Below are 26311 nucleotides of genomic sequence, written 5' to 3' on the forward strand. Positions count from 1 at the left end.
TAATATTAATTTGCGAAAAAAGATTGTCTGCTCAATGTATTTTAAATTCATTTGTATATTTGTTCCTTCTTTAAATCCTACTATAATAATACCCACGAACTGGAGGAATCGACTGAAAATAAGCACTGCATCGTCGAAGAATAAATTTGTTGAATACTAGTTTCCTTGGAGTATACGGAGAAATTGTTTTCAAATTTTCATTTTGAATAGTTTGTCGTGGCCCTGGTCGACGACAGGTGATTAGCGTCGTTGCCAGGACAATACGTGGTGCATCTTGCAAAACAAGGTTGTGCCCCTTCTGAAAAGGACGGCTCCTCGACATGGAGAACGTCTGGGATGCCGTAATACCGCGTCAACCACGACGCAATCAGGTTTAAGTGCGCAAACGCGACGCGCAAATAAACGCAAACTGGAACGGCAATTATTTACGTAAGCAGTCGGGATCGTGGGATCTCGTTGGAAGGACGCGTCGTCGCAGGATCGATATCCCGTTCCGAAGCATTACGGCCGATCATCCTTGAAACAGACTTAGACACCGCGAAACCGAACCGACAAGTGGTACCTGCACCGTGGCAGACGTCTGACAGTCTCTCTCGAGTTAATAAACAAACACTGAGAATCGGAACGAAGAAGTCCGTGAAGGATTCAGCCGCGACTGCTGATCTGAATATGCTTAGAATTTCTACCGAGTTGACGTCAATGGATCTGGACAACCAGCACTACTTGGGAGCGGCATTCGAAGAAGTACGGTAAGAATGATACGTAAATAGTCTGGGATGGGTAATTTATTCAAATTGAAACGTTTTTAGAAGAATTTTTTGGGGGGTAAATCTGTACTCCGGGGAACGAGTGACAGCGTTTTAATGGTGTGTGGATTTTATTGGTAGAATTCAGGCGATTAGAGAAGTCGATAGTGGTAATATAACAGGTTTGAAAAATGTTTTTTTTTATGTAGAATTTTTATTAGAAATCCTTAGATGTGATAACAGTATGTATCAGGAAATGGAGAACAGATATAATTGCAACTAAAAATGAATTAAGTTCCACTAACAGAATATTGAAAAGAACAATTTTCTGACGATTATAGAAATATTGTCGAATTTTTTCGAAAGCTATGAAGACGCTGGAGTTTCTAATAAATCGCCACGAAGCTCGTAAACTCGAACATTAATAAGACTTCGTCCTACAATCAGCAATTATCTCCAATGCCAGGTTTATGCTATATATTATTACTATTATTCGCATAATCGTACACGATCCGAACCTTAATTGAATGCTTTTAGTTTATCGCATGTGCATGGTTATTTACGGAATACTTTTGCGAGTAACTGTATGGCGTATCCAGCGACGTTGAAGAGCAAAGGCGCTGACCTTCGGAAGGTCATCCGTCTTGCAACGATGGACGATATGCTTCCGTGTGCCAGCAATGGCAGCTCGGCACTCTCGTCGAGGAATATATTGACCCCCGGGTGAATAAAATCATTATTTCTTGGTATTTGACGGCCAGTTAGTTGATAGAAGCGATTAAGGTGTGAAATTAATTCAGGAAAGAATGTTTCGTTGCATTTCTTATTTATAATATACAGGAACCGAACGAAATTATAGTACAGTTATACGAACGCTTCTTCCTCGTAACGAAATAAATAAAAGTGTGAAATGAAATATTTTAGTACGTAACTTTCGTCTTAAGGAAGTTAATTTAAAGTTAGATTTAGTTTCTGGATCACTGACATAGGGTTTATATAATATAGGCTTTTAAAATATGGTAATATTTAATCGGAAGAAATGTGGATTAGGATAAACCAGGTTTTATATGGAATTTGGATTAGGTAAAGGGGAGTAGAAACGAAAGTACCAATCAGAAAGGTTGGCAAATTAGAAAATAATCTACGTCTAACGTTCAGAGAATTGTCAAAGAGGTTCAGTACATCGCAGTTAACGATAATTCGTCACTTACACAATGTCGCGACTCTTACACGCTCTCTCAGAGCGGAACAATGCAGAACGTGTCAGTATCTCGCCATCGTTGCTCTCCCGATTCGGCCAGAATTGTAACGAGAGATGAAAAGTGGGCTCATTATGGAAATTGCGAGTAAACCTAGTAGAATTGCCCCTTACGGTAGTAATCTTACGATAAGAAACGCAAACAGTTATGTACGACTGTAAAAATCGTCAACTTTTATAAATTGACAATTCCCAAAAACAAAATTCATCACAATGGTCGAAACATTTGCTATAGAACAAACTATTCTCGTTTAAACTGTCAGTGGTTATGCTGTACTCGATTATTGAATGTTACGTGTTTGTGACCGTACTTGATAGTTGAGAATCACTGAGTCGAGGCTAATTCAAGCGTGTGTTTGACTGTGCTTTTGGTAAATCACAGTCAAACTGTTCGTTTAAAGTTATATACGACTGTAAAAATCGTCAACTTTTGTAAATTGACAATTCACAAAAACAAAATTCATTTTTTCACAAACTATTCTCGTTTGTACTATTAGTGGGTACGTTGTACTCACTTTCTTCGCGAGCAACGGTTATTGAGTGTTACGATGTTTGCGACCGTACTTGATAGTTGAGAATCACTGAGTCGGGGCTAGTTCAGGCGTGTATGTGGCGAGAGTACACGCGTGTACTCGCGTACTTGGCTCGTGAGCGGTGTACAAACTTGAATACGCACGGCATGTTTGATGACACTGGTTCCTTTGAGAAGCGCGGCATAACCGACGGCCTGCTCCGTCGTTCAGGATGTCACGTAAGTTAACACACTCCGATAATATCCGTATTAGCGCGCTCAGCCGGACGCGAATCTTCGATGATTATCGTCGCTTCTTGTCAGTTCGTACCGCGGATAATTATAGATTCACGGAAACTTTCACTTAAATGACTTGGCAAATATGACACGGCAAGGGACGGTAATTATATTCCATAATTCCGAAACTCCTGTCGACCTTACTATGTCGTTAGAATTCCTATCCGTACGAATGCATACTTCGAATAACGAAATTTAATCATTTGATCGAATTAATCGGTATTATATTTTTAAGGATATTATTAGAACGAAATTCTGCCTCGTCTGTGGTTCTGCTGCGCGTATGCACGTGCACCGCTCTGACCGATAGGGGCCGCGTGTCTGCGGTTCTGCGCAGGCGCGAGATTCGGAGTGGTGGGGATATCTGTAGACTTGAGCGGCCAGTTTAACTTGCTACCACTATGGTGGAATTTAAACGCTTCGATTAGATTATTTCTTTCTGTATCGCACAGTTATTTTTTAATTCAACTTCATCTTAATGCATCGAATCTTTAAGCATAGGCAATAGTAAGTTAAATTGTTTAATAAATTTTGCAAATATCGAAGACCAAAGTAGTTCTCCAAACACTAGTTCTTGTTAACCTATATCGATCTTCACGAAACAAACGAAAATAGTAATTATTGTAGAAGAACCGTGTTCCCGAGATTCCCGAAGGATAACGCCATTAACGAAGTATTTCACAGCGCGTTTACTCGTTAGAAAGAAAAATTGCCGGCCAGGGTGTGATTCAATTCAAAGGCAAACAATCACGTTCGCGTATACCCGGCACAATACCCGCCGTGATTCGTAACGAAGTACAATGAAGCATAATTCAAAACGAAGATCCATAGGATAGAAGCACCGGTATTCTCAATCCCTGACCTCAGTCAACAACGCTGCAGAGAAACGTATTAATAGGCCGGCGGGTCGCACACAATGAACACCGTCGCTCCTCGTCGCTGTAATCATCGTCGCGCGAGTCAATAATCATTCCGCGAACGGCAATTACGGGGGGACAATGACGGTCGCGTAACAATTTCTCGTTTAAACACTGCCATCAATATTCTTTGCGTTCCAGAGTAATTAGCCGTCGTCGGGAGGTGGAACGTGAAAGCGTTTGCAGTTCCGTGTGTGGAAACACGTGTGACTTTTTGCCGCATCTCTGATGAAAGGGGCGAGTCACTGATGAGACAGGATGACATGTGCACGCCGTGAGTTCTGAACTTAATTCTTTTCTAAATCGAACGAATCCAATTGGCCAGGCCTTCTCAAACATTTATGGAACCCACTTTATCATTCCAAGAAAATCCCACCACTCTCTCACAGGTTGAAAACTTATGCCCCTGGACCTCAATCAATGTTTCTTAAATCGAAAATAGGGGTGGATAACATCGAGGAATAATGATTCTTAAAATGAACATCTCTCGTACAGTGGAGGCACCCCAGCTCGTATCGTTCTTTAAATATTGTAGGGTCGAGAAGGATAGAAATGTTCAATTTACGAATCACGTGTTCATTTTAAGAATCATTGCTATACACGATGTTATATTTTGTCCCATACCGCATCTAACGGATGTGAGATAGTCGAGAGGGATGGAAATGTTCAATTTACGAATCGCGTGATCATTTTAAGAATCATTACCGTGGAAATATTTATCGCGTGACTTCTTTATTGTGGCATTGTCTACCTTCGTACCTATATTCTGTTAGTTTATGCGAACTTGCAGAAATCATTATCCGTTATTGTGTTTGTGGAACAATCGAAACCAGAGTTTGAGTTTTTCAGTTCGTACTCCGCCATTAAACCCGTTGGTGTCGGGCACCAGTCGTCGTTCATTAAAAGGGAGTGGCAAAAATATAAGTCGCGTGTCTACCTGGCTACCCCAGAATTCAAATTCTAGAGGCAAACTGCGATTGTTGCGGCTGGATTTCGCATCGATCAGAGCTAATACACCGTAGAAACAGTATCGTAGCCGAGCAGCGTTGCGCAACGACCAATTGCATTGCATTATTGGCCGCATGCCGATACGCAGTTGCTCGTTTTTCCTAGAAACGGACACCTCCGATGAATAGATTACAAGGGAACCTTGTATCGCAATACTCTAACGTATCGCTGACATCATGAATATTAATGCACAATAATCCGCTAACGGTACTTGCTCCTGTGATTAACCTATCGTGGACGGGTTGCATCAATGCATCGATGACGAACCCCATTGCTCAAGAAGCATTCCTAATTTCGAAATCCAAATCAAACTAAATTCTTACGTCCTTTATTAAATTTGATAGTTTCGAAAGAGCCACGAGGAACTTACGAACGAAGTTTAGATTTTTATTTCGAGTCCTCCGTTCAAGATATTAAGGGGTTCGTAGCTGGAACGCGAGGGGAGCAGGTCAGAATTGCAAATGGAAAGTCTCAGCGGGCCACCAGGACCGATGGTCAGCGTGTTGCGCGAAGGATGAGCACGTATTGGAGGTCAAGGTGTAGCAAACTCTCGTTAATTGTTCCTATAGACATAGCGAAGGCCGAAGTCGACACCTGGGAGCAAACAGATACTACAATTTACGTTGGAGGTCGATGGCGTCGCTGGAGGACGCATTGCATAGCGGTTCATCGGGATTTCTCAAAAGTGGCACGCCATATGTTCGAACAGCATCTGTTGGATACGATGCACGAGCCGAATAGAGATGTATTCTAAATCGATATTTGTAATTACGAGATTTGATTATGATAACTGTTAAATCGCAAAAGAACAGAAGCGTCGAAGAATGTTGATGCTCGTGCAAGACATTCCGGAGCGCTTATTGTTTTGTTAGACTATCTATTGGAACCACTGCATAATACTGTGATTAATTTCCTATAGATCAATATGATTGCAATTTTCAATTTTGAAACTACCCTCAGAGTTGCGGTAGAAATAATTTTTTTAATGAACGTTTAGAAGACAAACTATCGTATTTGTTACAGAAACTTCGTAAAAGCACGTTCTAGACGATAACAATTCAAATTACTTCGCAAACGTTCTCTGAAATTCTAATGAGCAAATTTCCAGCGAGTTTAATTATAATAATAACACGTAGAGTGCGGTCAATTAAAAGCTAATTATCGTTAATTGCACGAAATCAGAGCTAACTATATTTTAATTAGACGATGCATTCAAGTGAAAAACCAGTCGTGAGTTTTCTAGCCCAGGCTCGGTCGAAAAGTAAAATTTATTAATTTTGCGCATTTCGTGAATCGTACGGAATGTAAATGCTAATCTCTCAATGGTGGAAAAAGAACGTAACGTTACGTGATGAGATTAATCAAATACCACAACGCCGATGCAATTACGCTATCAAGTGAAACGTATTCAGATTATGGCCCCGTTGCTTCAATCTCGTGGAATTTATACGAGCTATGCAGACACGTCGAAACTCTCTCGGTTTCATCGTGAAATGCTAAATTACGATGTAGTAACCTATGTTAATTGCACAGATAGGTTATATAATACGCAGTTGTTAATTAGACCGCAAACGCTGTAATTAAACCATGGTATCCAATATCGATCCCATGATAAAGAAGGTAGCACTTAGCGCTTATCACGTCCCTCGCCGAACAACGATATCTCACATAAACATTAAACGAAAAAAGCTAGTTGACGTGATGGAAATTGTTAATATAACGAGTTTCCCGCGTAACTATACCAGAGAAATTTTTAACCAGTTCCTTTTGCAGCCATTCTTTCACGATCCAAACTGTATGCTTGAAATCTTCCAATAATCCTAATTTCCAGGCACTATCTTTGAGATTATTTTTTAAAACGTTGATATATTGATATTTATCGAGTATACCATCAATAAACACTAAATTTCCTGTGCCATTAGCTCCCATATAGCCCCACACCATACCACACACCAAACTAACATGTTTCACTTGGATTCGTCCTTGTTAATATAAATTTTTTCAAAATGTAACAATATTTGACTTTATCTTGCCCAGTCTATAAAGCCATAAAGAACAAAAATCTGCAAAATAGCCTGTCGGGTTTTGATCCTAATTTTCGAGAAATTCGCCACGGTGTTATTCCGTGGAGGTGTTCACGGTGTCGGGGAAAATGGCGTGAGGAGCGTGGAAGAGGGCGCAGCGGGAAATCTGCCGCGGAACCGGAAGCGCGAGGCGCGCGGGAAAAGAAGACCCCCCGGAAGTCGAATAGAAAGGGAGTGGAAAGAAAAGGCAGGTCGAGGAGATCCTCCGTCGGTCGACTCGTGTGCCTCCCGAGTCTGCGCGATACAGTTTATTTGAAACGGTCGGAGGGGAGGGGATAAGCCGCTGCGCTGCTCGCGGCGCGTCCTCGCGGATCGCGAGCTTTAGTCGCACGATCTCGTCCGGAGCGTCGGGGGCGCTCCACGTCGCGCTCGAAGCCTCGATCGATCGATGGATGGATCCACCGCGTCCCTCCTCGATCCTTTGAGAAATCGAACCCGGTCATCTTCTATCTCCGTCCGTCGTTTGATCGATCGCCGGCCTCGTACACGGTCCGCTAATCGCCATCGGACAGTGAAAGTTCCGACGAAATACCGTACCGCGGTCATGGTTGTCGTGTGTTCGGTGCAGGTGAACCGCGTGCGTGCTTCTCACACGTTTGGTGGATCTTGAGATACCTCCGGGAGCCGAAGATCGCCGGTGGGAAAGGTGAGTGCGCGATAGGGAACAGGTGCAAGGGTTCTTTCGACGGATCGACGATCGATTTCGAGTACGCGGTGCACGTGCGTGGCTCCCCTGACGTGCGATTTAACGAGGTTATGTTTTCAATGGGTATGGGAACGTTGGAGTTCGTTTCTACGATGGTACGATAGAGTATCGATCGAGGGATTTTCCACGGTTAGCAGTTTTCCCAGCGATGGAGTATCGCTTCGTGGGAGTCGCGTGGTAAACACGACTCCGATCGATCGTTGATCGTTGCTAGCGTAGGTGGCGTAGGAAAGTTGCAATTTTTTTTTTTCCTAATTCGACGTTGAAAATATTATCTGGTGCATCGAACCGTCGAAGGAAGGTTTCTGGGACTCACGGTTAACGGAGGAGCAGCGTTAGTGGTCGTAGGAAAATTAGTGCAGCTCCGTGACCGAAAAGGAAATTTCTGTGACTCGCGGTCGAATCGTTTCTGCGGTCGTAGGAAAGCGATCGACGGTGAAAAATTAACCCGATTCGCCATTGTTGGATGAAAGAAATGTTTGCCGGGGAACGACGAGAGACGGAAAAACGAAATTAGAAACTCGATGAGATTGAAAAACGACGAGAATGGTGGAACGTTAACAAGGATAGACGAAGGGAGTTATTAAAGGCGTTCGTTATGACGACGATGCTGGGGCCGCGAAAAAATTATCGCTGCTTGTTGGTTAAAGAGAAGCAAACAAGTGGCTGTATGTGTATATTTATATACAGCAAAAATGTTGCACGACGGCTTTTAACTTCTCAGCCGGGGCAGAACGAGTTAACTCGTCTTTTACGAGAACCGCTTCCACAGTGAAGTTTGCACTTTTACCAAGATAACGCTTTATCGGGGCCTGTTGTCAAGTTTATTTTGAATTTTTATTTGGAAAAATACCATTGAACTGCTTTTACATCGGAGAAATGTTTAGAAAAATTAAGGAATTCTTTCCCGCTCTGCTATGTACGGTAAATAAATAAAAATAAAAAAGTGACATTTAAATTTCACAGTTCAGACATTGCTACTTTTTGGAGTATCCTTCTATAAATATGGAAAGAATCGACACTAACGGTATAATCACCTTGCATATTAAAACACTGATTGTTCTATTCATCGTTAAATGCGAGAAGAACCAACGATTAAGAATTCCGTCTTAATTGCTCCGATTTCGTAGTCCATTATTCTGTTTACAAATTTCAAGTTGCGCTATGTAACTCATTAGCAATAGTCGGTGATTTAACACGTTACACACCAAATACTCCACAAATGCGTAACACTAACATTTCCCAAGAATTTAACGAACTGAAGGTATTATGAAATAGGAAAATCAAAGTAGCGGCGTGATTTATACGACTGGTATCGATATTACTCGAAGAATTCGATATCAAAGTCTTTGTTACGATTAGTCAGTGATCACTTAAAAACGTTTGTAATTTCATAAATTAATAACTAGTCAGTGTAAAGTAATTTTAGTTTTTATTTGTTTACTTTGTGTATAATTTTTAATTGCAGACTCTATCGTCAAATATTTGATAGAAAAGTTACCTGTAAGATTTTAAATAATCCTTTTATTAATGTATCCGCCTCGTTTGAAAATGATCGCTTGAATTAATCAAGGGCACTTCATCAATTAATTTTTATGGTATTTCTGAAATAAGTTTATTCCAACCTTCCTGTAATATTCTCCAGAAGTCCTTTCATTTCATACACACGTTTATCTTGGAAATTACTTTCCTGTCCAATCTTGCTCATTGCGCATTAACTTAAATTATATATGTGCATTGTAAATTGTACAGCGAAGGGATAACTAAAACTAAGTAAATATAACAAAATAAGGTAATAAGAACGTTTCAGGATATCGTATCTCTATCTTAATTTGCATTTTCCGAGCCGGACGAGCAAGTGTACGATGACTTATAGACGGCAGTGTATATTTGCAGTTTCAATTAGAGCTAGAAATATTTTTCTCTATACAAATACTCGAGCCATTCAGTGAACAAAATAATCGGTGAATGTGTTTCGTGCGCTTATAATTTGCGCTAATTGAAGTTACGCGCCGTTCAAACAGATTAAAAAAAACGTAAATAATGTCTTGTACTCTGTCGTGCAGCGATAGAAACGTATTGTTATCATTAATAAATTGCAACGAGCAGTAATAACGATGACATTTCGCTCTAGGTACGCTGAAAAACTCGTTGATAAATAAATTGGAGCACCGTTCGAACTTCAACATACACGAACACTTTATTTACAATATTGTGGTCATATATTAATTGGACGTTAATTGAGCATAATTTTAAATGGAAGTATGGAAAGTATAGGAGAAAGTTTTTTCATGCGAGTCTTTGTTCCATCAGATACGAGCGTGATTGAGTACGACTCGTTTGACGTGTCTGACCATAGCTCGTTGTTTCTACTTACGTTTGGTGCTCACTGCTATTCATATTGGACTGGTATTATTTATTCTTAAAAAGATTATTCTAATCAATTATAAGACGATAAGATTAACTAGTAAGAGACATTTTTATGGAGTAAATAATTTTAAGGACACCAGTGCAAGTAGAAATGTCGAGTAATGGACAGACGCGCGTCAGTCAAGCCGCCTCTCAGTAGTATGCGAACCCCCAGAATTTTCGAAATCATTTTCCTCGAGAATAATGTGTACAAAAAATGTAGTCCACATTTTCGATTGACTTTTTAATAACAATTAAAATCAAATTATTTAATAGGAGTAACTCAAAGCCAGAAGCTTGTGGAACAGGAGTTCTTCCATTTAAATATTAAATATTCGAGTACTAATATTACAATATTTTGACAGTGATGAAATATTGAAATATTTCGTCAAGAAAATTCGACTATCCACACATCCCAATTAACTATGGTATTCTTTATAACACACGAATACTAAAATCCCAGCGCCATTTTTAACGCGTTCGTTCCCCTCGCGTTTCTTCTTTCGTTCATGTAACTCGAATAATCCACGTAAAACGATAGTTTATCGCGTCGATACCATTGGCTCGTTACGATTTAAATCCCCTGGATCCAAGGTTGCTCGACGTCTCGATTTGCTTACAGCGAAACGAAGCGGAAAGCGTTGAAAAATCGCGCGACGCCGCGAGCGAACTCGGCCGAGTTTCGCGGCGGGGCGGCCGACGCGTTCTCAAAAGGCCTGGCAGCCGCCGCGGCGCGGTTTCGTTCTCACGGAACTCGTTGCGAAATATCAAACGCATCGCAATCATAAATTCAGATACCCCACGCCTCTCTAAAAATATTCCGTACCGTTTTCTTTCGCGGGCCCCGTGCTCGTTAATTACGTCTGGCCGCATGCAAGAAACCAAGACGCGACCGCGCCGGCTCCCCTGCGCTTAATTAAATCCGCTTAGTTCTGCGCGGACGCGTTCCGCGTCAAATTACGTCAGCGACGCGCGCCGGAATAACGTCACACGCGGAAAACATCGAGCGTTTTCAGCCAGCCGTGAGCCCCCGCTAATGGCCGAATTGCTAAATCGAAAACTTTCACTCTGGCCCGATCTGTTATGCGCCAGCAGCAAAAAAAATCTTCTTTTCACTCCTCGGTAAATGTTAGCATTCGCTGCAGTCATCTACGCGTCTGTTTAGACCTTGCAATTAACTATTTTTTATCTATGTCGAGTGCAAGTATGATCCTGACGATGTTAACAGGTTGTAACTCTTATGAAAAGTTAATTTGTTTAATTCGATAAAAGTATTGCTGTCAGATTGTACCTCTTTCGAAACTAGACAACTTTTGTCTGAACCATTTTTCGATATCACCGATAGTTTCAGAGATACGTTCACGAGGTTCGATTTAAATAGGTCACCCTGTATAGGGTCTAAGATCATGTTTGTACTCATTTTCATCGGAAGAGCCTCACTAGTTCATTGATGACACTCTCACAATGATAAATTATTGTTCGAAAGTGGGAATTATTATGGAGGATATATTAACACACCCAAATTTGAGGACTAACAATCGTCGTACGTAATACCCCTTTCGAAACAGTTCAATTTCTATCTAAACTATTTTTCGATATCATCGATAGTTTCAAAGATACATTTACGAGGTTCGATTTAAATAGGTCACCCTGTATAAGGTCTAAAGTCATGTTTGTACTCATTTTCATCGGGAAAACTTCACTAACTCGTTCGTGACACTCTCGGGAAGATAAACAGAAACAGTATCTGGGGACGATACTATTTTTTATTATATTGTATGTTTATTGTTTGACGTATGAACAGCTGGCGTATTACGTGAATGGTTCCCGAATTTAGGTGGTAACGATCGTCGCGCGTACGGCACGGCATCGACCGCGAGAGCGTTAATTGGCGGGAATGGACGTTCGCGTGTAATTAATTTCTTTCGCGCTCCATGGCAATTTCGCCGACGATGCGGCGCGCGCCAGCGATTACGCGTGTTACAGATGACAGACGCCGGCCGATTACACCGGTCCCGGCGATACCAAAAAAGGAACGAGCTGGAAAGTGAAATGGCTCGCAGGGCGATTTCGCGAGAACGAAAGCGTTTCGAAAGTTCTGCTTGACTGGGCGATTGCTCCCAATGAAAAGCCCCCTCGTTTCCTCGAACTGCCACGACACGGAACGCACGACGAATCCTGCGACTTATGGGGCACACGTAACTCGTACCACGTTTTCTATAAGTCGATCGATTTTCAAAAATGTTCTTCGTGAAACAACTCTTGCTTTAAATATACCCTTACAATCTTTTAAAAAAAGACGAGCTGACTGTACTTTTGATGGAAATAATAATTACAATTATTGTAATGGTAATACTACTAGCATCTGAAGTAAATATTTATGAATACGAAGACTGAGCTTTTCAAAGAGAAAATCGCATATCCAGGGTCAAAGTATCTAAAACAAAAGATCGCGTATGCGAGAACAGAAGCTGTCCACAACCCCGTAACAGAATACAAAGCATTTGACCGAACCCAATCGGCATACCAAATCACGGAACACGCTGAACAAAGACTGCCGTTGAGTATTTATGTTATACAGTCTATACTGTACATAGTTATACAGCTAACTTCAAAGATAAAAGCAAACTTATAGCATAACATGTGAGACTATTGCACTCTATTTAAAATTCGTTATAAATCATTGTGCATTCGTGATTACGTTGGTGAAGCATCGCTAATCAAACGACGACGTCAAATCGATTCGATTTTTTAAACATTGATTGTCATCTACTACTATTTAAAAGCACAAAATATTATAATTATCATTTCTATTGGAACACATTACCTAAATAGTACCTAAGATCCAACTATTTCCATCTTTACTAAATAGCTAATTTGAAAATACTACTATCTGTATTTGAACAAAGAAAACAGCCAAAGTACAATCATCCCCAACTGATATAAGACAAAATCTTTAAATACAACAATCCCTATCTAATCTAAGAACACCTAAATTAGAACCATCTCAATCTGAACCAATATGGCGCCCTAAGACACTGCAAGATCGTAAACTCTTCTTGCAACTGAACGAATCTCGCGTTCCAAAAGCTCCACAGTCGACCGCGCTGCTATTATAAGAGTCTCAAGGCGAATAATGGGATTGGTCGAAGTTGGAGACAAGTTCTGTCTTAAGTTTTATGGGAAAAGGAAGAGAAAAAGAAGTGGCTGGCCATGCGTATTCATGACCGGAACCATGTATAATGCCCGGAGTCTCCGCACATCATATCTTACACAGCTGGAATATTAATTCTTGTCATTCGTATGCGATGCGAGCGTCGTGTTGCGGCGAACATGCGGCTGAAGAATGGTACAGGTGCAAGTCACCTAGGAAACTGCGTTTTCGTCCTCCGAGCGGAGACGTCGCGGTTGAATTCAGATCGGACAGATTCAAACGATTATCGGGGCATTACTCGGACGAACTAGACGATGGAAATAAATTAACTGCGGCGGAGGGTTGCAAAATGGCTCGGAGTACACTTGCAATCCGTTCGTTTTTTAATTCCAAAGCGCATCGTTGGTCGTTCTCCCGTGTAAACGTTCGCAAAAAAAAAAAAAAAAAATTACCGTCTTTCAATCGTTTGTTGTCGGTGTAAAATACGCGTATAGGTTGTCCAATCAACGGGGAGAGCAAGGATTGATTTATAGCCGTACACCGCGAACGGACACGGCGAATCATCGGGTCGTCAAAAATCCCATTCGCTCCGAACCGGCTCGTCTTTCAGAATTCCCACGATCAATCCTCGCGCATCCCCAATCAATTAGCCTTAATTTGTCAGCTGGCTGTCGCGTGTCAACGCCACTCGCCGGAACAATCCTTAACCAACCGCGAACCAGCCTCATTCCATCATTCCGTGGGCATTTTTTTTCGCGCCGCTGCCTGCTCGTCTGAAAGACAAACACCGGTGGCGACACAGCAGTACGCCACGGGAGATAATCATCGTCATAAATTCATCATCATCACCATCATCGTCAAGCCGCTCCGGAGTATAATCACTCGTTAGCCGAGGCACACTCTGCCGCCGGCGAATCACTGTCAAGGCTGCCACGCTTCGCGGAATAACGAATTCCGTAGCTGGAAAGGGCCTCGTTCGCCGGCGTTTCCCTCGATACGCAGCTGGCCAACGTTCTGTTCCAATAACAGCGAACAAAATCGACCTTACAGCCCTCCATTGCGAAATATTCCGCCTGGCTACTCGAACTCTAATTTCTTATTCGGATAGAAACAATTTCTACCGACGTCGGAAATAAAAATTCAACAATTGACTACTCGGAATCTTTGAGTGTATGGTTTGCATCTTTCGGAATAAATTCAAATGGCGCAGCTCTTTTCACGTCGCGTCGTTTCTCGACTGAACTCTAGCAAACCTCGTTCTGTATACCACGATTAAAGCGTATTGTGTTGTTACAAAGTAAACAATCTACGTGTTTCAACAATGGCGATCTGGAGGAGCGCGAAGGCAGTAGCCAGCTAAGATGTCGAGACTCTAGAGCTTGAGAACGACTCTATAGTCCACGCACGCTGGGTGCTAAGGCATAGGAGACAGGTGTTGGCTGCGTGGCTCTGTAATAAGTGGCGAAAGACACATTTGGCGGCTGGTATCGTCAAGGCTATCGTGTTCCCACCCGAGTGTGTCTCAAGTATCATACAGTATTCCTTCCAGGTTTTTTACGATCCTTTTGTCGGCGGGCATCTGGATTACAAACTTTAACACCATGTTTAAGGATGCATATCGTGTTAAACGTGATATCCATGCGTCTGATCGAGGGATTGTTTTGCATTAAGTTCTCCCTCTCAGCGTTGTAAAATTTCATTCTCCATTCCATCCCATAAAGGATCTGAGATATAAAAATCCGTCTAGACTAGGATAGCAGGAATCACCTGTCTTTAGTCGAATTAGAATGCAAAATACACCACTATCCGAACTAACACCTAGCATACCACCTTCCATATCTGAATCGCGATAGTGTTTGCGATAGAACTGATTCTAATGGAATTAAACTAGCATCTTAGACACAACCTGAATTATCAGATATAATTATCTTTATCTAAATCGAGATAGAGGAATATGATTCAGCCAATTCTATCTGGACTAAACCCGACACCTTTAGGTGTAACTGTCTCTATATGTAGCGATAGTCTCTTATCTGAAATAGGATAGCGTTTAAGATACGGCCACCTCTATCAGACCAAGATTACACCTAACAAATAATCATGCCTGTTTGAATTAAGATTCCATTTTAGATTTAGTATTCAATATCTGAACTAACATAGCAAGAATCAAATAAACACATAAGAAGTAACTTAGAATGTTATACTTGTGTACAACGTTAGGGTAACACATGAGACACAACAGTTTCTATTTTAATTTGGACAGTATCTAGGATACAGTTACCTCTATACTGAGTATCACCCAAAATTTGCTTGTATCCGAACTAGAACATCATCGAAGATACAACCACTTGAACGTACAAACATTTCCATTTGAAATAATTTTAAGTGTCACTATATCCACTAAAGTATCACCTAAGATTTGCTTGTATCCGAACTAGGACATCGTCGATTCTATCAGAGCTAGTACGTAAGAATGAAATCACTCTAGTTGTAGTGTTTGAATACTAAATATATAGTACCTAAAATACTGGTCCATCTGAACTAGAGTATCCACTAGAGTATTACCTAGATTTGCTTGTATCCGAACTAGGATATCGTCGCTTCTATCAGAGCTAGTACGTAAGAATGAAATCACTCTAGTTCTAATGTTTGAATACTAAATATATAGTAGCTGAAATACTGGTCCATCTGAACTAGAGTATCCACTAGAGTATTACCTAGATTTGCTTGTATCCGAACTAGGACATCGTCGATTCTATCGGAGCTAGTACCTAAGAATGAAATCACCCTACTTTTAGTGTTTGAATACTAAATATATAGTATCTAAAATACTGGTCCATCTGAACTAGAGTATCCACTAGAGTATTACCTAGATTTGCTTGTATCCGAACTAGGACATCATCGACTCTATCGGAGCTAGTACGTAAGAATGAAATCACTCTAGTTCTAGTGTTTGAATACTAAATATATACTAGCTGAAATACTGGTCCATCTGAACTAGAGTATCCACTAGAGTATTACCTAGATTTGCTTGTATCCGAACTAGGACATTATCGACTCTATCAGAGCTAGCAACTAAGAATGAAATCACCCTAGTTCTAGTGTTTGAATACTAAATATATAGTAGCTGAAATACTGGTCCATCTGAACTAGAGTATCCACTAGAGTATTACCTAGATTTGCTTGTATCCGAACTAGGATATCGTCGCTTCTATCAGAACTAGTACGTAAGAATGAAATCACTCTAGTTCTAATGTTTGAATACTAAATATATAGTAGCTGAAATACTGGTCCATCTGAACTAGAGTATCCAATAGAGTATTACCTAGATTTGCTTGTATCCGAACTAAGACATCGTCGATTCTATCAGAGCTAGTACGTAAGAATGAAATCACTCTAGTTGTAGTGTTTGAACGCAAACTTTTTGTTTCTAGGACGAAGACACTGCCGCTGTGAAACGTGTAATCGCGTACTCAGTGTCTATGATAACGTGAAAGCCCAGCTCGTGTGCGACGATGTCATCGAGTGGTGAATTTTCGACGCTGTCCAGTGGTGAGGTAACCGGGACTGGCGACGACTCATTGCCAAGCTCCCGCGAGGCGACCGCGGAAGCAGCGAATTCTGGGGCTGGATTTATGCCTCTGCGCGAGTTCCTGGACAGATTCTCGCTGCCCAGGGTGGTCAGGGTGGAAGGCGCCGGTGGACGACCGATACTGTTGTACAAGCAACAGCAGAGATCGCTAAGAGTCACGGCCACCCTGCTGATGCACCGTTACCGTCACGACGTTAAAGTTGGCCCGGAAATCGTGATCCCGGAAGGATACCCTGGTGAGTACCGACATCCGCCATTAGGCTACTGATTTAGGGAGATCCTCCAATGGATACTATTGGCAGCAAGAACGAGACGATAGTGATATAGATCTAGTCCTGACTTTGGTTCTCTTATAATTATTTGACTTCTGTTTTAGGCTTGTTTAAATTATAAAAATATAATAAGGATCAGATTATCTTGTTCTTATTGTCAAAAATATCATATTAGTATATTTAGGATTAAAATCGTTGGGAGGGAGGCGAAATTAAAATTAAGTGTCTGCTACAGGTCACTAAGGTGTCGACTCCATCATACTATTTAGCTATTTTTATGTGTACTTTCTATAATTTTTTTTTTTAATAGAGAGTTGATATGGCATAAAATTAGAAGTATCGTCTGGGGGTAATTTCGAATTATGGAACGGACCTTGAGTTTGATTCAACTATCGGTAGATACGTTTGCCAGTTGCTCCTATGGTGGTTGTTGACGATGAAAAATCGCGCATTACCGAAGAGGAAGATGAACTGTGTAGTAATTACACTATTTCAAAGTCAATTTAATGAGAGTTTCAGTGCAATGCGAATTATATCAGATAATGAACAGTTAATCTTGAATGTAAACTTGATATAACAAATTATGTTTTCAACATGTACGAAGTCGTTAGTACATAGAACGGATCTATTATCTTTGTAATCGTCGATCTATTATCTTAGCAATTATAGAATAGCTTCTGATAGGTTTACTTTCCGTTAAGGTACCAATGTGAAATTTTTAATTGGTCGATTTATATTTATCAATGAATTTAACATCTTTTATCGACTGCATTTTTTTGTAAGATCAAACAATTCAGATTGCATACCTCACGGACTTCCGTCTTTTAAAAAACACTAATTGGCGTTAGAATAGGACATCTTGGCCCAATTAAATTTTACTATTTGCAACCAATTGAAAATAAAAATAATAATTAATTCCTGAGCGACGGAACATTTAATTTTCTCTCAACAATTCGATTAGCTGAACAGTTGCTCCATATCGTATTACATTAATAACAATTTTCAATTAAAAATTTTACGTTCCACGCTTGAATCGACTTCGGTAAATCGTTCGTTCGACTCCTACGTGAATTCCAATCCGCAATTAACGCGATCAACCGAGTATTCTTTCAAAACAGTAACGTGCACGAAGCAATTTGATCTCTAATTGTGCTTATCTGTTAATCACTCGAATACAAAGTCAGAAAATCGAGTCGATCAATTTCAGAACAACCTAATATTACGTACTAAATATACTCGCACGAAAGAATTTCTTATCGCTGTCGATTCGATCTTTAAATAGCAACTATAATAAGAGAAAGAGCCAAACGAGATTCGTAACATTCCTGAATTGCACCCCCGTCTTTTAGCGCGCGAGACAGCTGGAACTTTTCCCTGGCCGATAAATCAAGTCAAGGAGAACCGTCAAAACGTTAGACGAAGAAAAAGCGAAAGCCAATAGCCGCGCAGCCAGAAATTCATTAAAGTACAGTGCGCCGGTGGCGCTTAATGGACCGCGAGGTATCCGTAACTGCATAGAATTGACCAACCGTGCGGAGTGTCGATATATCGATCACGTCGACGGCGATGATCGATCGAGCGCGCGAATCCTATCGGGAATTCGATCTCAGATTAAAGGCATTGCAGCTGCTTGCACAAGATCGCGGCTAAGAAAGCGACCGATTAATAAACTGCTCCTTTGATCGATGAAAACGTTTACGGTTTTCATTACTTTTTTTCGTTCCCGTCTTCAGGGACGTTCAGATTCCACCCTAAAACTCGAAACTGTTTAATACATTGACTACCAGCGACATCTTTTACGACGCCATTTTGGTTTTAGACTGTTGGAAACTACATAACCTGAAACGTGTCGTAATATTTATTTCTGTAACATGTAAATACAAATCTGACTCATTTTTATTTATTTTTAACTCACAACAGAATTAGAATTTTGATTTATCTTAATAGTCTGTATAACATTTATGAAATATAGTGAAAATGTATTGATTTCTCGTGTGAATTGTGAAATAAGCTTGTTCAATATTTCGAAACATGAAGTTTATGAAGAAAGTTGGTAGGATCGGTTATCTGGAGAAAGAATTAGACAGTTTCGATTATACTATAAATTGTAGCGCTGTATCTTATATAATATTACAAAGTATCGACTAAATAAATCTCGTTAAAGTAAATCCATAAATCAACGCACGCCAAGATGGAGGTACTTAATTCTATTTGTGACGATCGATTAAACACTCGAAAGTAATAATTTATGATCTTTTCGCTATAATATTGGAACTAACAAGGTTTCATCACCTTCGCAGAACTACGCAAATCGTTTCTAATGCGTTGTTAACAAGGAAAAATAAATGGTTTTTAGTCGTTCCGGGAATGAACGATTCGACTGATTTGCTGCGTGAACCGAAGAATACTTGTCGAACAATTTGCAACGGAGCATTAGACGTTTCAAAATACACGTAATTGCATGCTATTAAGATCTGGTGAATGATAGGCACGTGAAAGTACAACTATTGTATCTCGTTAACAAGAATCGCTGCACCATTCCATGAAATTAGAAACAATTATATTTTTCAACGTAAATGGTTAATTCATTTTTCATTAATAATATACCTCTTTTATTCTTCATTCTTTCTGAGCAAAAATCTCAAGAATTTAGCAGTTTCCATTTGCTTTTCTTTCTCATAAATTTTTTATTTTAAAGTGCCTCCATTTTCTCCTCTAAAGATAAGGTACAAGGAAAATGTCACCCTTTGCACGCGAATAAAATTAAAATACTTCGTAGAAGACGTGTCTAGCTTTGTTCAGGGGGATCCACACGATCTCTATGTAAATCCTAATAAATAATTCTAGGTTTACAAGCACAAAGCACGTGGTGTGTCAGGACTTGCCAGCTCGAGGGTTAAACACCCCTCGACATGCCGGTTCGTGGCATCGTTTGCAACATTCTCGAGATTTCCTGCCATGGAGCGCTACATAAGATGTATTTGTTTGCTTATTTACCCAGGATCGAGTGTGTACATATGTAATCGGGTTGTAGTAGGCACGGTGGTGATTTAACCGAGGTCCACGGAAAGAAAGTAACACGATTGTAGGTGGCAGTGTCGATACAACAATGAAACCGAGCGTTGCCCAACGACTGTCCTTAATCCCGAGCAAGTATTTTATCTCCCATCGGACAGGGTTACAGTCAGAAATGGGCTGCACTCTTAAAAAAGCGAAGCTGTGGTTTCACACGACGAAACGACCTGGATTCAAAACGCTCGCAAAAGTGAAAAGAATTTTTTTTCTCCGTTCGAGACCACCGCGAGTCCGAAGATCAAAGCCTCCTCTTTGCAAACTTCTTCTCAGAAGCTTCCTTATGGTTGCTAGAGTTTGACGGATCTCCTCGCGTTCCGTCATGACTCGGATAACGATGAGAAAGCTAGGTATTGCGAATTCAATAGCTCCTGGCAGTGATGAACGCAGGGGTAGATCATGTTCTTGATCTTCGGATTAAGGATCTTATAGGCTCAATAGCCCCGACACACTCAATGCCAATGAAATTCAAGGGTTTTGTTCCTGGGAGAAATCGTATTAAACTCTGTCAGAAAAAATCAAGAGACCTCCTTACGTCCCAGAAGACGAGACAACTAGTTACTTCCAGTCTAATACTCCCTGGTAGTTGTATACCTAGTAGTAGATCTTAAGATCAAGAATGTTATATGCACAATAGTCTGAGTAATCTCGAACTTTAATTATTTATACCTCAGAAGATATTGAGTATCTAAGAATCACTCTACTATCCTTTTCTAAAAGAATTTCTCATTTTCAACAGTTGCTGTACTGTTCGGAGCTGCAAAGAAGGCAACTCTAAGAAATTCCGGTCCCATTGGTTCGCGTGGATGGCGCTGCAGTCGAGAGACTACTCTCGCGCCCTCTGCGCCGTCCCACTCGCCACCTTTCCAGCTTCGAACAATACGTACCGTACTAAACTCGTGTCAGACTCGGTTCGTAGCCGTCGCTGTGTTCGAGAATAGGCACGGTCAGCCTATAAATAGTGAAGGAAAGTCTGAAGTAACGCGGCGAAGCGTGCCGTGAATTATAATTTAATATCGTCCCGATTCGTAATACCTGGCGAAGTGTCTGCGAGACACGGTGAACGTACGAATCTCGGACGGCGATTCTTCCCGAATACGCACACCCGCGCTGATCAACGAACAACACAGGGCGTCTATTATTCAACGAATGGGCCGTGGCGGAGGTGGTCAGTGACATACGGCCGCGAGTAACGGCCCCGGCCTCTCGTATTAGCATAACGCCCCACGATACTTTTTCAATGAAAACGCATGAATTACGTATGCACGATCCGGGAGCAGCGTGGGCCGAAATTACGCCGATGCCGTAACTCTGCACGGAACGGTGCAACCTTTTTATCGAAAACACGGTAGACATGTCTTCCTGGATCCGTCTCTGTCCTCCGTTTTCATCCTTTCCTCTCGCGATTACTTTCTTTTCCACCGTTTTGCCCCATGCCGCGTTCGCGATAGTTTAATTGAACGAATTTCACTGTTCGTTCCATCTGTTTCGCCGCATCTTGCGCCCAGCGTTTCCCTTTTGATCCTTTTCTCCTCCTACCTTTATCCTCTACCTCGCCCCCGAGCTCCTTCCCTTCTCACGCCGTAAGAACTTATGCAAAGTAGACGCGTAATGATCACATCTATTCACAATGGGTCGCTAACGAAGTCCCGGCTGCCCTAATCTAGCTACAAAGATCAACCGTGCAACAATTGCCGCGCACTTCCAGGCCCATCGTGCAGGCCCTCTGAGTATTTGCTCTGGCAATGCTCGCTTCGTGTCAAGTCAGCGATCGATACACATTGAGGATTTAATTAACTGCCCAACGATCCATAGGCAGCTCCTGCTTTTGTAGAATATCACTATTGAGATTGGTTCAACAGCAGCTTTTAACTCTGGGACGATGTCTTTTCGAATGTAATCAGAAGTCCCTATAATGCAATTATTCCCCTTTTAAGCTTATAATATTTTATTATGAATCTACATAGCAAAATAAGACGAAAAGCAAGAGCGACGAAATTGAGTTTGAGGCTTCGTTTCCGAGATATTAATTGCTAAAGTTTCGCGTACGAGGAGCAGAAATGGGGAACTCCACTGACGGCGCGCACATCTCAGGCGAATCTTTAGCAATTAATATCTCAGAAACGAAGCCCCAAACGCAATTTTGTCATTCTTAAATTTTATCTTATTTTGGCACGTAGAATCAGCCTGTAAAATTTTTGGCATATGAAAAAAATTAAGAAAATCTATTATAATATTCGCGTTCCTCACTTTCCAAAACGTTTAAGTTCCAGAACAATTTACGCGTCGGCGGTCACGATTAAACGAAGTAAACGTTAATAATCGAAGGAAGGGAAATAAGCTGTAAGTGATTTAGAACTGCGGTTCAATCAGCAGAGAGCCCAGAAGTCCTCCTAGGGTTAAACGCTCGATTACGCTGCTCTCTCTGCCCACGCATAAATCTCGCGTCGCCCATTACATCTCTGATGACAGAATAATCTTTCTGGCAATGTTAATTGATGATAAGGAGCGTGTACGAGCGAAACGTTATGGACGATAGGTGTAAGTTCAAGGGTCCGGGTTCAGATGCGATAGATATTGGATTCTGCCTTTTATTGCTTCCTGTTTGTTCGAACTACTTGGACGAGCGGAGTTTTTAACAATTATTTCGAATAATGGCTCCTTTCGCGATTATTTTCTGCAATAAATAGCGTTCGGTAATTGAGTTTCAAATTACAAAAGCTTCCTCAGCTTTTTCTCAGGACGTAATTCATATTTAACGATGCTAGTTTCGAAATTTCCACACGATTCTTTATATTGGTGAAAAGTGAGGGCTCTTTGTTCCTCGTAGAACTTTGTCAATGTCGAGCAGGACCGACGTCCGTCAGGTGCGGCTGAGTTTATGTGCCTAGAAGCAATGTTTCTCGGTAGAAGTCGAAAAAAAAGGTCTATCTTTATTGAGGCTGTATAGATATCGCGTGAAAGCGCGCTCGTGACTCCACGAAACCGTGGGAGTGCCTTCCCGTTCGAAGGAAATTCCTTCGACCAACGTTTTATTATTCACGTAATTTTGCGATTATATAGAAGCATAGTATCCACGAAAAATGATAAATATGTCAACATAGGTCCGTGAAGCAACTTTAATGAAGGCAAAAGATTTATTTCAATTTTTTTGTTTTTGTTTGAGTATCAGTATACGTGTGTGCATGTTAACTGGTATCGACTACTATCAGCCATTAGCCAGACCCACAGTTTTAAGTACTTAGACCCGAAATCTTCGAGATAGTCGCCCTTCTAAATTCTGAGAGTGCATTCAACGCAGTTTCACTTTGGAGATGTGAAATCGTTGCTTTTAAAAAATTGTTTATTAAAAACGGTACATAATACTACGTAAGTTGTCCTCGATAAACGAAGAAACAAGATCGCGAATAATTTATCAAACCTAATGGACCACTATCGAGTTCCTCTATTTGCGGTATGAAATGAAGAGTAAGAAGTGAATTATTGAGGCGTAGAATAACCTGATTACATATGCTAATGAAATGTGTAGATCAGCCAAACAAGTTAATGATACACGCGGGCAAAAATAAGAGACAGACTAATTTCTTAGACAGAGATTAACTTAAATTAAACGTGTGATATAAATTGAATGGAGAAATTAAACGTGTACGGCTAAAAGAGTTAAGTACTCCGCCTTTCGTAAGTATTTTGCCACCTTCGTTGTATCAGAAATATATTATACATTGAAACTTTTGCTGCTTTTTTGATCTCGCGTACTAATGCCCACTAATTAACGACGCGAATAATATTTAGCGTCAGTCGGTGCAAATAAAAAAATAATAACTGGGAAGGAAATTCAAAAAGACATTGGAAAACTTGTTACTCGAGTGTCTCTGGTAGTCGTTCTGGTTAGCAATATTTGCGTTATAGCAGCAATATAAATATTTTTATGTGAACAAGTGGAGCAAATTCTTGAAACACGAAGCGTAGTGATGATACTATTCCACGCATTGAAATCACTGGACACTGCCGCTACCACGCATTGAAATCACTGGGCACAGCCGCTACCACGCATTGAAATCACTGAACACTTGCTTTAAATTTAAAGCAAGAAAACTAAACTAAGGCATATTTTTCTATTTTTTCACGATACAAATGAGTCGAACTCTTGTTTGAATATATTTTTAAAGACCCAAAATATAAACAAACACCATTGCAAATCAAATATTCCAAACAAACGAAGCTCGTTTCAGTTATCAGAGGGTTGAGTGACGCGACTTGCACGTTCTCAAAACTAATTGGATGTCTGGGAAGCCTGCCTCATAAATATCGCGAGGAATCGTTGCGAGTTTGAAGGGCCCTGTCGCCCAGCGACTACTCCATTAAACAGGAAACAGATATTAGCTTCTGGAGACCGGGTACGCGGAATATTCGGATAATTGGCGTTTGGACACGGAAGGCTGAACAGTAAAGTTGCAAGAAATAACAAAACGCGCAGTTTTTCGAGAGTCACCGGGCTGGAAAAGATGCAAGCAACAGCGGGGCGGAAGTGGTCCCTCGCCTGGGCATCTCCTCGCATAACTCGTTGATTTACAACCAGAAGTGCGTCGTGCACGCGGATTTTCAGGCGGCTTCTTGCTCGGGAGTAAGCCTGGCTCGTCTTCGGATTTGCATAAATCTCGGAAACGCGGGGGAGCCGCGAAATCGAAAGTTCAGCGCCGCCGCCACCGCCGCGGCGGAGATATTAAGGGTACTCCCATGCTTGAGCGTTTACGATCGAAGCCGGTCGAAGGAGTTCCTCGGTTCCTCCGGAGCCGTCGAACGCCACGGACGCGCGATTTATGGCGAACCAACGCGAGGAATTTCTTGTTTTATTTATGACCCGATGCTCGACCGACGATCTCGCTAGAAATATGTTTATTCCCGTGTGGCTCGGTCTACACCTGGTTGACTCCGCGGAAACGAATCCCGACCTCCGGGGGGGACGTTCTCCGAGCCCTTTGATTCCTCCAGGCGCAACTGACAGGGAAAAATTCTACAGACAAAACCACCGAGAGCGTCTATAAACCCGTAGTTTAAAAAAAAAGCCCCAAACGCAATTTTGTCATTCTTACTATTTATCAGCCTGTAAAATAGTTGACGCCTGTTATCGAACACTGTAGATACATACAGGGTGTTCGGCCATCCCTGGGAACAATTTTAATGGGGGATTCTAGTCACTGTGGTCAGTGACATAATTCTAGCGGATAAAATCTCGGGTTCTAAACACTTTGATTGTCTTTAATCGACGTTTTGCATTACCCTCTCCCCGATAACAGTCCCCGAGGTCGAATTCCGAGGCGACGGGGCCCGCGAAGTGCAGTTTTAACTGCTATCTCGAGCGAGCCTGGAGATATCTTGGAGATTACCACTTTGACTCGCCGACACTTTCTCGAAGTCGTCCTCATATTGATTGCGAGTGGCTTATCACGCTTCGCGGTACGTCCTCCAGCGAATGGAGCCCCCTATCAACCTATTGGAAATTGCTTATCGTTGCCATTCCATTTATTATGATGGAATTTCTTCTGGAATACGGTATAAACACGATATACAGATTGGAAGGATTTTTTAAAGATTTTACATCGGAAGCCCTTGAAACGCTGAAAAACTTTTTACCAGCCTCTCGTTTATCCATCGTAACTGTGTAAAATTTAAAATTAACGCGTATCACTTTCGTTCTGTCTTTCTGCCCGATGGAATTTCTTCTGCGTAAATTTAATACCACCGATTGACATAAACATAAACATTTCGCCGGTAGAACGTTAAATTCGAACGATAAAACTGTAATCCAATGCATACCGTCGGAGGCGGGGCTGGTCCACTTCCTGATCGTATTTCTTCCTCCGCTCTTTAATAACTATCAATATTACGCACGATTATGTACTTCCTCAATGTATGGTTTAACAATTTCAAGTTTGCTCGGGAGAGTAGATTCCCGATAATTGCAGGAAAACGAGGTTGAAAATTTATGCAGCCATAGAGATTCATGCAATGATAGAGGTAATCATTCCAATATAATGCTCTTAGTATACAGCGCGTACGCTCGAGTTACGCGTATTCGTGGATACGCGGTTATGTATGTTAATCTTTGGAATCACCGACGATACGAAAAGAAAACGTTTCGAACAAAATTTATGTGCTTTCAGGGGGCAGAACATTCACTGTAAACAAGTTTTCTCTATGTAAACTCTATCCACTCTATGTTTTCCAAACAAAGAACTAAATTATTGTAAACAAATAACACTATCTATTTAAAAGTTAGAAATA

General features: G+C 41.2%; 1 protein-coding gene across 2 annotated transcripts in view; it reads left to right on the forward strand.

Moving 5' to 3' along the window:
* Nucleotides 1–479: 479 nt before the first annotated feature.
* LOC143343791 (uncharacterized) overlaps nucleotides 480–26311 on the forward strand; it is a 61722-nt gene continuing 35890 nt past the window's right edge. Inside the window, exons 1-3 of one of the 2 annotated variants that reach the window (XM_076769032.1) lie at nucleotides 480–749; nucleotides 3871–4003; nucleotides 16525–16918. In XM_076769032.1, the coding sequence (XP_076625147.1) occupies nucleotides 16606–16918 (313 nt within the window). In that variant the 5' untranslated portion in view covers nucleotides 480–749; nucleotides 3871–4003; nucleotides 16525–16605. Of the gene's footprint in view, nucleotides 750–3870; nucleotides 4004–7161; nucleotides 7468–16524; nucleotides 16919–26311 lie in introns of those variants that run through there. The other variant, XM_076769031.1, reaches the window with a different exon arrangement.

This window comes from Colletes latitarsis, chromosome 7 (genome assembly GCF_051014445.1).
Source record: "Colletes latitarsis isolate SP2378_abdomen chromosome 7, iyColLati1, whole genome shotgun sequence".
In the NCBI taxonomy this organism is placed as follows: domain Eukaryota; kingdom Metazoa; phylum Arthropoda; class Insecta; order Hymenoptera; family Colletidae; genus Colletes; species Colletes latitarsis.